At 40.9% G+C, this 15,098-nt stretch overlaps 1 protein-coding gene across 1 annotated transcript; it reads left to right on the top strand.

Annotated features, from left to right (window-relative positions):
• Positions 1–391: 391 nt before the first annotated feature.
• On the top strand, positions 392–11,248 carry 5ntc (Cytosolic purine 5-nucleotidase). Its single transcript, NM_001139940.1, has 18 exons — positions 392–588; positions 4,088–4,161; positions 4,365–4,482; positions 4,997–5,092; positions 7,508–7,599; positions 7,698–7,755; positions 7,883–7,976; positions 8,089–8,142; positions 8,292–8,375; positions 8,747–8,788; positions 8,888–8,989; positions 9,087–9,153; positions 9,364–9,534; positions 9,702–9,753; positions 9,834–9,894; positions 10,113–10,289; positions 10,409–10,504; positions 10,662–11,248. The coding sequence occupies exons 1-18, from the start codon at positions 425–427 to the stop codon at positions 10,704–10,706; spliced, it is 1,647 nt and encodes a 548-aa protein (NP_001133412.1). The 5' UTR covers positions 392–424; the 3' UTR covers positions 10,707–11,248.
• The last annotated feature ends 3,850 nt before the right edge of the window (positions 11,249–15,098 follow it).

Below are 15,098 nucleotides of genomic sequence, written 5' to 3'. Positions count from 1 at the left end.
CCCTTGAATGAGTATGCGTCTAAACTTTTGACTTGTACGCTATATATCCTAATGTAAAAGTAATTGCTTTAAAAGTATGAAGTCATTAATTTGTGTGTTGTTTTTGAAAATCTTTCAGCTTTGTTCAGATCTCAGACAACTTGGTATTTGCAATCTCGAGCCAAACGCACGTCGCCCTCTGCGTGTGTGGGGGTCTGATAACATATTATCGGTGTTTTAAGCCAGCCGTACGTGCAACCAATTCATGGGCAAGATGCGTAGGTCCCAGAGCATCCACACCCACTTAACTATCGAGTCACGAAGTTTTTGAAGGGGCGTGGTTGTTGTTTACTGACGTGTAGAGAAACTCTTTATGAACACATCTGCATATTCTACAACTTCAAATGCCTCTCCAGTTTGTAGGCTAATAGTGAGATGACAGCTAATGCTGAGGGGGATAGTGGCATCTGATATGGGTAGCCTCTCTAGAGAGGCTGAAACGGCGACGACTATGGAGGATCCGACTCGGATTGTGAGAAATCAACCTACTTCAGACCCGAGCGTTTCGCTCGATGTACCCATGTTGAAGAACAGGGACTATCAGCACAAGTGAGTTATTTGATGTAGTATAATATGCATTATGCCTTTCATTAGTGCCTAAAGAAAGTATTCAGACCCCTTGACTTTTTCCACATTTGTTACGTTACAGCCTTATTCTAAAATTGATTAAATAAAACAATTTCCTCAGCAATCTACATACAATACCCCGTAATGACAAAGCGAAAACAGGTTTTTAGAAATGTTTACAAATTCAATAAAAACAAACATACCTTATTTACATAAGAATTCAGACCCTTTGCTATGAGACTCGAAATTGAGCTCAGGTGTATCCTGTTTCCATTGATCATCCTTGAGATGTTTCTACAACTTGATTGAAGTCCACCTGTTGTAAATTAAATTGATTGGACATGATTTGGAAATGTACACAAATGTACACTGTCTATATAAGGTCTCACAGTTGACAGTGCATGTCAGCGCAAAAACCAAGCCATGAGGTCGAAGGAATTGTCCGTAGAGCTCCGAGACAGGATTGTGTCAAGGCACAGGTCTGGGGAAGGGTACCAAAACATTTCTGCAGCATTGAAGGTGCTAAAGAACACAGTGGCCTCCATTATTAAATGGAAGAAGTTTGGACCCACCAAGACTCTTCCTAGAGCTGTCCGCCCGGCCAAACTGAGCAATCGGCGGAGGAGGGCCTTGGTCAGGGAGGTGTCCAAGAACCTGATGGTCACTCTGACAGAGCTCTAGAGTTCCTCTGTGGAGATGGGAGAATCTTCCAGAAGGACAACCATCTCTGCAGCACTCCACCAATTAGGCATTTTATGGTAGAGTGGCGAGACAAGCCACTCCTCAGTAAAAGGCAGTTGACAGCACGCTGGGTGTTTGCCAAAAGGCAACTAAAGAGTGAGAAACAAGATTTTCTGGTCTGATGAAACCAAGACTGAACTCTTTGTCCTGAATGCCAAGCATCACATCTGGAGGAAACCTGCAACCATCCCTACGGTGAAGCATGGTGGTGGCAGCATTATGCTGTGGGGATGTTTTTCAGCGGCAGGGACAGGAAGACTAGTCAGGATCGAGGCAAAGATGAATGGTGCAAAGTACAGAGATCCTTGATGAAAACCTGATCCAGAGTGCTCAGGACCTCAGACTGGGGCAAAGGTTCACCTTCCAACAGGACAACAACCCTAAGCACACAGCCAAGACAACGCAGGAGTGGCTTCGGGACAAGTCTCTGAATGTCCTTGAGTGGCCCAGCCAGAGCCCGGACTTGAACCTGATCTAACATCTCTGGAGAGCCCTGAATATAGCTGTGCACCAACGCTCCCCATCCAACCTGACAGAGCTTTAGAGGATCTGCAGAGAGGAATGGGAGAAACTCCCCAAATACATGTGTGCCAAGCTTGTAGCGTCATACCCAAGAAGATTCGAGGCTGTAATCGCTGCCAAAGGTGCTTCAATAAAGTACTGACTAAAGGGTCTGAATACTTATGTAAATGTGATGTTTCAGTTATTTTGTAAAAAACTGTTTTTGCTTTGTCGTTATGGGTTTTTGTGTGTAGATTGAGAGGGGGGGGGGGGGGCTATTTAATCCATTTTAGAATAAGGCTGTAACCTAACAAGTGGAGGAAGTTAAGGGGTCTAAATACTTTCCGAAGACACTAAGGTACACCCGTATCTAATAATTTTTCAACGACTTGAAGAAAAATTATTGTAAACTTGGCCTAACTGGAGAAAACGTACTTACAATATTTTACATGAGCATTTTAAACTTGAGCACATTTTTGAAAATGTAGCCTACACTAATTGGCTGATTTACCATTCGGCAGAAGAGGCAATTGCCTCAGGCATAAAGTCATCAAGGGTCCTTGTGAGCTGAGGAGGTTCCACTAGAGGTTCTGCCAATGTACAGAGAGATCTGGTAGACATACTCTTATATTACCTGCTCTCATTGGAAGACGAGTGGAGATTTGGAATGGTAGTTCAGGGAGGCCTTCTCTTTCAGACCTAGATTGTAAGAATCCCCCATTTCTGTTCTTCCTCCACATTATGGGACAGCTGTTTGTCTGTGTCCTAAAGGAGAAGAGCATCTCAGGTCTTTAAATGTTCTAACCTTTATACAAATTCTCAGTTAATACAGGTGTAAATCACACTTGGTCTAACACACTTGGTCACAATTCGATATACTCTTACACCAGTGTTAGGTAGACTATTTCACCAATTACCGCCAGTGTCCACCATTCATAGGGTGCTTCAAACCAGATATACTCCGTCAGTAACCTTGTTCATACATCCCGGGCACTCACTGTCTCCGAGTGATTGTTCGCTCACATGAGGCTTCTTTAGCAACACTCTTCCTGAACAGGAGCTGTCAGGTGAATTATTAACAGCAACCCTGTATGTTTGAGCTGGCTGCTATTGGCAGGAGCTGGAGAGGGAAAGACAGACGAGGTAAGGTGTAGGCCATTCAGACAGGAGGGAAATGGGTCTCTCTCCCAGGATGTCACTGACAGAGGCTCCATATCACCTGGTGACACAGGAAACCCTTCTGTGGTTACCTTGTCAGCCTGTCATGAATGACTGAACAAAATTAATCTCTCTTTAGCTAATTAAATGCTATGTTGGGGGAACAATAAATAATGGTAGGGCTAAGAGCACTGGAGTTTTCTGAATACAGCAATCTATTTCTCTCCTTTATTTAACACAATTTTTGTTATAACAAATGGATTTTGTTATTACATAGGACATCATTACTGAAATATAAACCTGTTAATGAAGAGGGGAGTTCTGTGTGGTAGATACTAGAGAGCTGAAGTGATGACCACAGTTTCTGCTACGACACCACAGACTGTAGAGTTTGATCAAATGCAGAGTGGGCTCATTGAGTTGAATCATGATACATTAGTCATGGTACGTGACTAATGGTACAAAGTCTCAGAAATCCTTGTCATTACCATAAATTAAAAAAGCCTTCACCTTAAATGACCTTCCTTTAGATTAGCATGACTGTCGGATACTCTTAGTGTGTCTAGCCCATGTTGGCAGGTTTGATGACTGATGTTAAGGAACTATTGATAAAGTGTTGTAGGATATAGAGCCCACTACGGCACTACCAACTGATTTGACTGATTGTGTAGCTTAAGATATTCTTTAATGGTTGGTCCCCAAGAGTTTAGTTGGTGAGGCATATCCCAATTTGACCAGCCCCATTAAGCTCAAGTGGAATGATTTCCATGGTTTGGAGAAATATTAGACTAAATGGCTTTTAAAAATGAAATAACAACCAATTTGATGTTGAAGCAAGTTGAGTCAATTTGTGAAAATGAGTTCTACTCTTGAAGATTGCAGCTGTCTTAGGCAACAGGTCAGATTTAAAGCCACATTCATCCCACACCATTCAGTCTTTCTAAATGACCCTTTTACAGCTGATTGGGTATCCTGAAAAGCTTCTGCATACCCATATCAGCTTCTCGACTGACCCATGTTTGTGTCCTAGATAATCTCTCCAGAAGCATCAAGTGTCAGTCCTGTTTTCCTTTGATTACAGGGTGTTCGTCAATAGAAGTGTAACATTGGAGAACATTAAATGCTATGGCTTTGACATGGACTACACGCTGGCAGGTAGGTTCATTTAGTAGCCCAGTACACCTACTCCAACAATGAGATGTGCTTGTACTGGTAAAGGGCAAAAAAAGAAGGCTCTTTTGAGAAAATATGGAAATCTAGTAGCTATGTCTCACAGATTTAAGTATATGAGCATACAAATATAGTAACATTTCCACTGATGAATGTACTGACAGTTCATGTGTCCTGTGTGTGTGTAGCGTATAAGTCTCCTGACTATGAGGATCTAGGCTTTGAGCTGCTCAGAGACAGGCTGGTGTCTATAGGCTATCCCCATGAGCTACTGCGTTACAACTATGACCCCACCTTCCCCACTCGGTAAGTTCTCTCATCCTGTTGATCTCACACACATTTACATACTGTTTATGTTTACGTATGTTTCGTTTGGTAGTAAATAACATGACCCGGTACTCACAAAGACATTGGGTAGATGCAAACCATGGTTAGTTAGGATGGGACTCTTCATGGGAGTCTACTTATGAAATGAACCCTAAACATTCTTTTTTAAACCATTTCTGGCTCGGTGCAGTCTATTTTCTGTGTCCTTGGCCCAGGGTGACACTGCTGAAGAAACATCTGACATTTTACAATTGAATCAGTACAAACAGACCTCCGGCAGAGAGTTTCCCCAAAGGCCTGGAAACAGTATAACAAGATCGGTCATAATAGAGGAGAAATAAAAAGTAACCTACTGATTATATCAAGAACAACCACACATCTAAAATATATAATATTGTCCTCTCCAATCCATTCCTCTCTGCTTATCTCTGCATAACTTTATTCATCCCCATTCTCTCTCTTCCTCTTTTTCATCCCAATCGATCCTTCCTAGTGGCCTGGTGTTTGACACAATGTATGGGAACTTGCTGAAGGTGGACTCCAATGGAAACATTCTGCTGTGCAGTCATGGCTTCACATTTCTAAAAAGGTGAGTTGAAGCATCGCAGAAAATACAATTTTGTGTGTGTGTGTGTGTGTGTGTGTGTGTGTGTGTGTGTGTGTGTGTGGTGATGACTTGTTCTGAGTATACTGTTTGTCATTTTGTAAAAGGTTGTCCTTGGGTCAACTGTCACTGAGAACATATCTGCCCAATTGCTTTACAAAGTCATCTAAGCGGGGAACATTTGACATTTTAGTCATTGAACACAGAAGTTCCCAAACTTTTTTTCACTCAGGCCCACCTTCCAGCATTGGGGAACAGAGGATGTTGGAGACGAAGGGAGCTTGATCCTGACCTTGGTCAGATCTAGCTGTGAGCATGTGTCTCAGTAGGCCTACATACTGCCGTTATATTCAGCCTTCAACAGCCCCCATTGTCCTGATTCCTTCATGGAGGACTGACAAATCACTGCAAAATATCCCCCAATAACTTGTGTTTCACAAACAACATGATGCACTACAAGGTGTGCAGGAATGTTAAAAGGTTTTTCTAAACATTTAATTGGATGCAGAATAGCATCACTGTTTTGGAATCCTTCACTCTTCCAGTGGCTTACAGTGGTGATGTAGCCAGCTCAAGAATATTAAAAAGTATATTTATATCCAGCACCTGGTGCCATGGGATTTTCAAATGAATGTCTATGCCTGTGTTTAGGTGTGTGTTATTGAATGTCTGTGCCTGTGTTTAGGTGTGTGTTATTGAATGTCTGTGCCTGTGTTTAGGTGTGTGTTATTGAATGTCTATGCCTGTGTTTAGGTGTGTGTTATTGAATGTCTGTGCCTGTGTTTAGGTGTGTGTTATTGAATGTCTATGCCTGTGTTTAGGTGTGTGTTATTGAATGTCTGTGCCTGTGTTTAGGTGTGTGTTATTGAATGTCTGTGCCTGTGTTTAGGTGTGTGTTATTGAATGTCTGTGCCTGTGTTTAGGTGTGTGTTATTGAATGTCTATGCCTGTGTTTAGGTGTGTGTTATTGAATGTCTATGCCTGTGTTTAGGTGTGTGTTATTGAATGTCTATGCCTGTGTTTAGGTGTGTGTTATTGAATGTCTATGCCTGTGTTTAGGTGTGTGTTATTGAATGTCTGTGCCTGTGTTTAGGTGTGTGTTATTGAATGTCTATGCCTGTGTTTAGGTGTGTGTTATTGAATGTCTATGCCTGTGTTTAGGTGTGTGTTATTGAATGTCTGTGCCTGTGTTTAGGTGTGTGTTATTGAGTGTCTGTGCCTGTGTTTAGGTGTGTGTTATTGAATGTCTATGCCTGTGTTTAGGTGTGTGTTATTGAATGTCTATGCCTGTGTTTAGGTGTGTGTTATTGAATGTCTATGCCTGTGTTTAGGTGTGTGTTATTGAATGTCTATGCCTGTGTTTAGGTGTGTGTTATTGAATGTCTGTGCCTGTGTTTAGGTGTGTGTTATTGAATGTCTATGCCTGTGTTTAGGAGTGTGTTATTGAATGTCTGTGCCTGTGTTTAGGTGTGTGTTATTGAATGTCTGTGCCTGTGTTTAGGTGTGTGTTATTGAATGTCTGTGCCTGTGTTTAGGTGTGTGTTATTGAATGTCTGTGCCTGTGTTTAGGTGTGTGTTATTGAATGTCTGTGCCTGTGTTTAGGTGTGTGTTATTGAATGTCTATGCCTGTGTTTAGGTGTGTGTTATTGAATGTCTATGCCTGTGTTTAGGTGTGTGTTATTGCATGATTGTGTTCCTTTTGAGTTTGTGTTGTATGTAGGACTGTGTATCTTGTTTTTTTTATTGTGAGACTATTGATTATTCTTCAGTTAGACATGTATACAGAGGGAACTTGGGCCTGCCCATCCTCCATTCATAAATCAGGCTTTAGATGCCTTTGGGATCCCCTACCAGCAGCTAGGCTATCGAGAGGCTCCGGCTCCATTTCAGTCCCACTCAATATCCACTGCATCTCTGCCTCATACTCTTACAGTGAGGCAGACCGTAGTGGTGCTTCAATGGCGAATGCCTGTGGATGTTTCTATCTCCAGCTCTAGATCGAACTTCAACACACCTACAAAAGCAGCAATTGACAGAATCTAAACGTGTAAATGCTGGTATTTTCAAATGATGTCGTAACATAGTCATGAGACTCAAAGAGAGGTCTTGTCATTGATGGTGCTGGTGGGTTAAGTGTACTCTGGACGTTATCTGTTGGCTCAGTGGGTTCTCCCAGAATGACTCATCATCTGGAAATGCTCCAATAGCAACTGTTTGTTGTTATTGGGGACGTTGTCAGACCGAGTGTGTACACAGTATGCATGTTTTTGTCATGTGGACCACCCATATGTAAAATGTATGCATGCATGACTGTAAGTCGTTTTGGAGAAAGGCGTCTGCTGAATGGCATATATTATTACTCTTAATGCTAGTTGTATGCATACTTTCCTTCTCTACAGGGACAAGATCCACGACTACTACCCCAACAACTTCATTCAGAGAGGCAACACCGACCGCTTCTATATCCTCAACACTCTCTTCAACCTTTCAGGTAGCAACAACAGTATTGCTTTGTGTAGTTCTGTACAGTCATACTGCAAATAAAGTAATGTAGAGTTACTTTGTAATGCCCTCCTGCTCCTCCCACAGAGACCTATCTGTATGGCTGCCTTGTGGAACTCTTCACCAGATGCAGCAGATATGTAAAGTGAGTGGAGATTTTTCTCCTCCCTCTTCTCGTTGACCCTTTCTTTTTCTCTACAGTTGTGAGAATAGTAAATAATTAAAAAGTGAATAATGTGACTGTCGTTTCTCTGCTTTTGTGTTTATCCAAGCTGCCAGAAAGGCTTCAAACACGGTGACTTGTTCATGTCATTCAGAAGCATGTTCCAGGATGTTCGAGATGCAATGGACTTTGTTCATGATACGGTCAGCATTATACTGTACATACACCACCCCACCCCATCCCGACACATACACAGTACTGTTTCATAATGTGTGTATGTCTTTGTGTAAAGACTGACTCCTTTTTGTCATATAGGGCATTCTGAAGGAAAGCACTCTAAAGAATTTGGATAAATATGTCATCAGAGATGTGAGTGAAAATAACTTTGAAACTCCCTCAATTGATTGCTGTTCCATATTGGATAACCTTTATGGATACAGTATATTGTCAAAGTGCTTTGGACATAATTTCTCTATCCAGAGGAAATTTCCCTCTCCTTTACTTCCTTCTCTTTACAGCCAAACTTGCCTGTTCTCCTGACTCGCATTAAGGAGGTGGCCAAAGTATTCCTGGCGACCAACAGTGACTACAACTACACAGAGGTCAGATGTTAATGTGGCATGGTTTCATGGCACATGATGCCCATTCTATTCAATACATGATGTCCATTCTATTCAATACATGATGTCCATATTATTCTATAAATGATGCCCATTCTATTCAATACATGATGTCCATGTTATTCTATAAATGATGCCCCTTCTATTCAATACATGATGTCCATTGTATTCAATACATGATGTCCATTGTATTCAATACATGATGTCCATTGTATTCAATACATGATGTCCATTGTATTCAATACATGATGTCCATTGTATTCAATACATGATGTCCATTGTATTCAATACATGATGTCCATTCTATTGTATTATTTTTCATATGAAGGATGTGTCTTTGTTCTTTTCCTTAGGCTATCATGAAATACTTGCTCGAAACTCCACCAGGTGCCAAGGTTAGTCTAGGTGTCTCCAGTTTCAAATGAAGGAAAAAGGTTTTGGGGAAGAAATTAACATTGATTGTAATGAACATTTCAATATTTTTTTCTTATAAGAACCCAAAGAAACAGTGGCGTGCATTCTTTGACCTTGTCGTTGTGGATACCAGGAAGCCACTGTTCTTTGCAGAGGGAACTGTGCTGAGACAGGTGGACACAGTAAGGCCCTTTGACTCAGCATCACATGGTGTGTGTGTAGAAAACATCCTTTAACACACCACACAATTAGATAAATGTTCTAATCTATCCAACATAGAACACAGGGAAGCTCCGCATCGGAACATACACTGGAGACCTCCAGCATGGAACAGTCTACTCTGGAGGCAAGAATTTTTCCTTTTCATATTGTTAAAAAAAGGTAATATTTTCTAGGAAGAGGGACGGAGAGGAAATGGGAAGATAGGAGAAAGGGATTAAGATGGGAGAGGAATAGTCAGTTTCACCCATCTTGGTTTTAGTGGGCGTCACATCTCGTCAACTTTCCATCCTCTTATCTGTCCATTTCTCCCTCCATCTGTCTCTCCTCCCTGCAGGCTCCTCAGACATTGTATGTGACCTGCTGGATGTGAAGGGGAAGGACATCCTTTATGTGGGGGACCACATCTTTGGGGATATCCTGAAGTCCAAGAAGAGGCAAGGTTGGAAGACCTTTCTGGTGGTGCCTGAGCTGGCCAAGGAGTTGCAGGTGTGGACAGAGAAGACTCGTAAGTACAAACATGGTCAACCTCCTCTTCATGACCTCAGTGACCCTAACACTGACTTATCATATACCATACACAGACATCACATGGCCACTTTGCATACATTTTGTTATGTCATGTAATCTTGAAATTGAGACCACCGTTTTGACGAGTGTTTCTCTTTTTTCAAGATCTCTTTGAAGAGCTGAAGCGTCTTGATGTGTTTTTAGCTGAGTTGTACAAGTGAGTGGGCATTTCCTCTGTTCTATGAGTGACACTTGTCTAGTATTGCATTTGTTAATCTGACTGGCCTTTCCCCTCAGGCACCTGGACAGTAGCTGTCGAGAGTGCCCAGACATCAGTGCCATTCAGACCAGGATCAAGGTAAACCATGCCCACTGACGCACAATCCCTCTCTGACAAATGCTTTAACACATCCACACACCGTCCACCAAGGTTATGTTTTTATGTGATTCCCAGGCATATTTATCTGAGATGTTATCATAATTACACCTGAGTGAGATTTTTTTTGTCTGGCTTTCTGTATTTCAATGTGCGGCTAACTGCATTTTGTGACTATGCCTCTGTCTTGTGTCTTACAGGTGGTGACCTATAGGATGGATCTTTCCTACGGCCAGATGGGCAGCCTGCTGCGGAGTGGCTCAAGACAGACTCTGTTCGCCAGCCAGCTCATGCGTTACGCTGACCTGTACTCTTCCACCTGCATTAACCTGCTCCACTACCCCTTCAGTTACCTGTTCAGAGCCCAATCTGTCCTGGTGAGTTTCAGTTCAGATATGCCTGTGATAATAACAGGGACATGCATCTACTCTTTCATCAAATACCTTGCTGAAATGACCATGAAAAAACATGGATTTCCCCCCCTGATGCTGTCCAGATGCCCCATGAGTCCTCAGTGGATCATCACCCCCTTAACTTCCCCTCACCTGAGTTCTCCGCTCTGGATCATGTCCAGAAGATAGCTGAAGCCAAGGTTTGACACTCATACCTACACAGCTATCTGTTATTTACAAATGTTGTGTTTTCTGTTGAAATAAACAGTCTACATTTAAGCCCTGAAAAAGTATATCTTTGTTGTCTCTATCTTCATTGTCCATATTGATTTTAATATATAGCCTTTCTTTTCTTAGAGGGCGAGTGAAGAAGATAACACAGTGGAACTGAAAGACACGTGAGGATGTATTTACCAAAACAATTATTCTGTTATTCTGACTGTTCCTCCATATCTCAAAAAAGGTGGCTGTGTGTTTTTTTTGGACTGGCAATTAATTCTATCTGCTTTTTTATAGACAACAATATAAGCAAATGTATAGCGCCACCTGCTGGAAGACAGTTTCATAACTCGTTTTGTGACAGTGTGTCAAGGGGGGAAGACTTGGATTTGTCACTGATTCTAGGTTACTGTATAAGTTAATATTTGTTATTATTAATCTGTTTTTATGTGTGCTTATCTATTTAACTACAGTACTTTTACACGTCCTATTTGCAATACTGATTTTGTTCCATGTGCAAATGTATATTAACTTCAATGAGCATGGAAACTGAAACATGCTCAGTGACCATTTAAATATCAAGTGTTGGTGGTGAATTATTATGCAGGTTGGCTCATGTAGCCTATGTTTAATAAGTATGTAACTAGCCCTGTGGTGCGTGACCATGGTTAGGTGGATTTATGAAAATGATAACATGAACCTATCTGACAAAAAAACTAAAATAATGACGCTCTCTTGTTGGCTACTCTTCATACCCTGCTTTGTATTAGAAGCCTACCCTAGCCTATGGGGGTTATGTAATTAGGTGATCATCCTAAAGGTTAATAAATCAAATAAAAGAATGAGTCCAAAACATTTATCCGTTCTATAACGGTGAAACAAAATTACAGAGTAATTTCAACAATAATTTGAATGTAACAAACAAGGCTCTTTGAGGCGTACTGACGCCCTCTGCCCATTGGATGGCAGCAAATCGCTGTTCTCTGCCAAACACTTGCAGCCCACTGTATGCAAACCTATGGGCGGGACGTCATTTTTATAATTGAGATTTGCCACTGGTTGAATCAACGTTATTTCCACCTAATTTCAATGAAATTACGTTGAACCACCTTGGAATAGACGTTGAATTGACGTCTGTGCTCAGTGGGTTGTAAGCGCACTATAGGCTCAATGGGTTTCTTCCACATTCAAAGTCAATTACATGGATTAAAAAGCCTTTACCCTCTAAAGCACTGGTCCATTGAAATGTGAAGTGAATAATACAATTGAATAAATCAAATAACAAGAATATTGAATGTTCAAATAGGCATACAACTTCATATTGAGGTGCAAGCTTTTCTGCTGGCCCAATGCACGTTTTTTTACTTGACTCTCGCCAAATCGTAAAAAATCCGACATCCAATTACTGCATTTCCTGTCAAAAGAATTTACTTAAGGATTTTCTTTTGGTAATACAGATTCATAGACAGCACTTTAAGCACGTTACCTATAAGTGTTCATTGGCCTATGACATTTGTATTGCCTAGTAATCATTCATGACGTTTTCAGCAGATTGAAGTTATTTATTTAACCAACCTTGAAATGATTAAACACATGTAGTAACCTAGGCCTAACTGGTATTTACCGGTTGAAAACAAATGGCATACTCTTCTGATAGCCTTTTAACTGCAAAAGGTGGCCCCAACGATGGGTGATGTTCGGGAACACGGGCGCATAACGTGTGTCCACGTTGCCCTTGTTCCTCATTATTCCCGGGCCCTTTCTATAGAATGACCAATCGCTAGTTAGCCTTGAGTATAGTGACTATAGCTACACAATATTTAATTGCATATCATTCCTTTTCAAGAAAAAAAACTGTCAAAGGTAATGTGGCCTTTACAAGTAGATCTTTAAATAAATTAAATATTAATGATTATTTAACTTTACATGAAGAACAATTTCAATGATTCATCAAATTATTCAGATTCAATGTTATAACTCCCCATATCCTAAATAATGACAAAAAGTAAATGAAGTCAGAGATCTAAAGAAAAGTTCTAGCACTATGACAACAGTTCATATTAATCTAATGATTACATTTTTGCAGTTTTATTTTTTTATCAAATAAACATAGGCAATCCCATGCTAACAGACCAGACCAACACAATAGTCTGATTTAAAACATTTTATTTACTACACACAACACATGCACTCACTCAAAAGCATCACTTTTAACATTGAGACTTAACATGAACATAACTTGTTTTTTAATGAATCATTTGGAGTACATTGTGTCTCACACAGCCTTGTGAGTCCTCTGTATGACTAGCTAATTAATGAATTTATCCTCTGCAGTTAAAGGGGTATAGTAGGGGTTGCCTGCCCCACACAAGCGGTGCTCCCAAGCACTAACCTGTTAGATTCAGTGCAGGACGCTCAGTGTTCTACCCAGTCAGGTATGACTGCAGACGCACCACCATCCCGCATTCCAGGATTTCCCAGAAAGCATTGCAAGCAAGCCTCAACAGGTCACATTCTTCACTCTGGGGGAATTTCGCACAGTCAAGTGGCTGAGATAGATCTGCTCCACCTTACTAATACTGTCTGACTTCAATTCAATGTGAAATCAAATCAATGATCAACTAATATCTTGTCCCTCCCTCAAGCTAACAGTCACTTTTCCATTGACAAAGCCTGGGAAAGTAGCTGCAGAAGCATCAAACAGGCTCAGTGACAGAAATGGCATAAACCAAAGGTATTAATGGAGTTTTCTTTTTTAAATAGAAAGATAGAAACAACAGTGGGCAGACATTACACTGATCAAGGTGCTTACTCTTGAGATATTGTCCAACACCAAAACTTTTTCTCTGCACCATTAAGAAATGGTTGACTCTTCCACTGAAAGTGAATTACATTTAGCAGATGACTGTTTGCTTAAACATACATTTGATTTAGTTATGAGCAAAAAAATACTTGAGTTTATGATTTTGAAGCGTAACATAATTTGCTGATGACTCACAACGAACTTTCCTAGCAGTCTGATCCTTTTGAAGGTCTCTCAGATGAGAGCCACACACACACACACACACACACACACACACACACGAGCCCTCCCTGAGCCCCCATCCCAGCTCACCCCATCCCCCACCACCAGCATACACTGAACAGGACCTGCCTCCCTGCATTCCTCCAGAACTCCCCTCCCCCACCGACCTGCCTGCCACAACAAAGGATGCTCAAACACACACACACACATCATTTCTCCCCTATTTAACATTTTCTAATTTACTTTGGGGGAACTTACACGTGGGTACATAACAACATACTTTTACTAAGTTACTGTATACTACTTTCGAAACCAGCTTTAAGACACAAAAAGTGAAGCCTTCAAGAGCTATATTTTAAAAGGTGAGATATTTTAAAAAACAAAGAATTTGAATACTAAGTAAATACACCAAATGTATTTTGTCTTGCCTTTAACTACATTTAAATATTATCAGTGAGTGTTTTGTAAGTCATTTATTTCCTAATGTATACAGCTATGCTGTACATAGATGTTTTATTTGCCACTATAACTACGTGGAAAATATATCTTTGTCCACACACTTAAATAAGGATACTTGAGGGAGGTAAATAAAACTTTTTACTGTGCTGTATAGGCTACTTTTAGTTGACCCTGTTCTAAAGCACACTGTGGCCACATGTCTATAGTTCACAAGAGGTCACAACTACTGATTTATGAATTACTTCTAATACTTCTGAAACACCGACATTGGAATCAATAAAACTACTCCTGTCTCTCCCACCATCCCCTTACCACCAATTCAGAAAGAGCTGAGGCCAAATGCTATGACAATACTATTGCACTGCTAGAATGAATGATACAGTAGTGCAACATTGTCAAAGCAGCTGACCTCAGCATGTCAGCACGTGGACAGCCATTCTCCGTTGCCAATAGAAGAGAACCAGCTAAAGCTAAAACACTTTTACATAAGCAGCAATGTGTAGCTCACATTTTCCATTAATAGTTTGGACATTACTTGGGTGGTTAGATAACCATAAAATAGAATCTACATTCAAATCTAACTGTTTTTCAGACACCTGTACACACCAAAGGTCAAATGATGATGCCTGTAAAATACGGTCTAATTGACTTGTATCATGTGGGCACAATAATATAAATCAAAGCTGTACTGACTAAAAATCTTCTGACCGTGGTTCAACTTCAGAAACATCACAATCTTTGTAAAGAAGTTATTAAGGAGCCTTACATTTAGTGTTCCTGTGGCCTCACACACAGCCACATGTGTAGGCCCCTCATATGTATTGCCTGTCAACTCAGAGGGGTTAAGACAGAGGGAGGTGTAGGTCTCCGTTTCATCAGCCAATGCCCTTTTAATATTGCACTGCTCATCTCTTTACCCAGTAGTGCAATAGAAAAGGGGCAATGGACGACAACATGGACCCCATCAGCCTCATCTGAAGCTAACAGAGCTTCTTACTCCAATCCTGTTCCTCCATGACACTGTCAAACAAGCACTGGCTGATCAACTCTGACCTGTAAATCACTGACCCAGTTTAAAAACAAGAATAGGC

Source organism: Salmo salar, chromosome ssa11 (assembly GCF_905237065.1).
Source record: "Salmo salar chromosome ssa11, Ssal_v3.1, whole genome shotgun sequence".
Lineage (NCBI taxonomy): Eukaryota > Metazoa > Chordata > Actinopteri > Salmoniformes > Salmonidae > Salmo > Salmo salar.
This window is presented reverse-complemented; position numbering and strand designations above follow the sequence as displayed.

Excerpts from the sequence above, each read along its gene's own strand:
- 5ntc (NM_001139940.1), top strand. The coding sequence starts at position 425 with ATGCTGAGGGGGATAGTGGCATCTGATATGGGTAGCCTCTCTAGAGAG. Across the intron at positions 9,754-9,833 it reads TTTTTAGCTGAGTTGTACAA|GCACCTGGACAGTAGCTGTC; the intron begins GTGAGTGGGCAT and ends CTTTCCCCTCAG. Across the intron at positions 9,895-10,112 it reads CCATTCAGACCAGGATCAAG|GTGGTGACCTATAGGATGGA; the intron begins GTAAACCATGCC and ends TGTGTCTTACAG.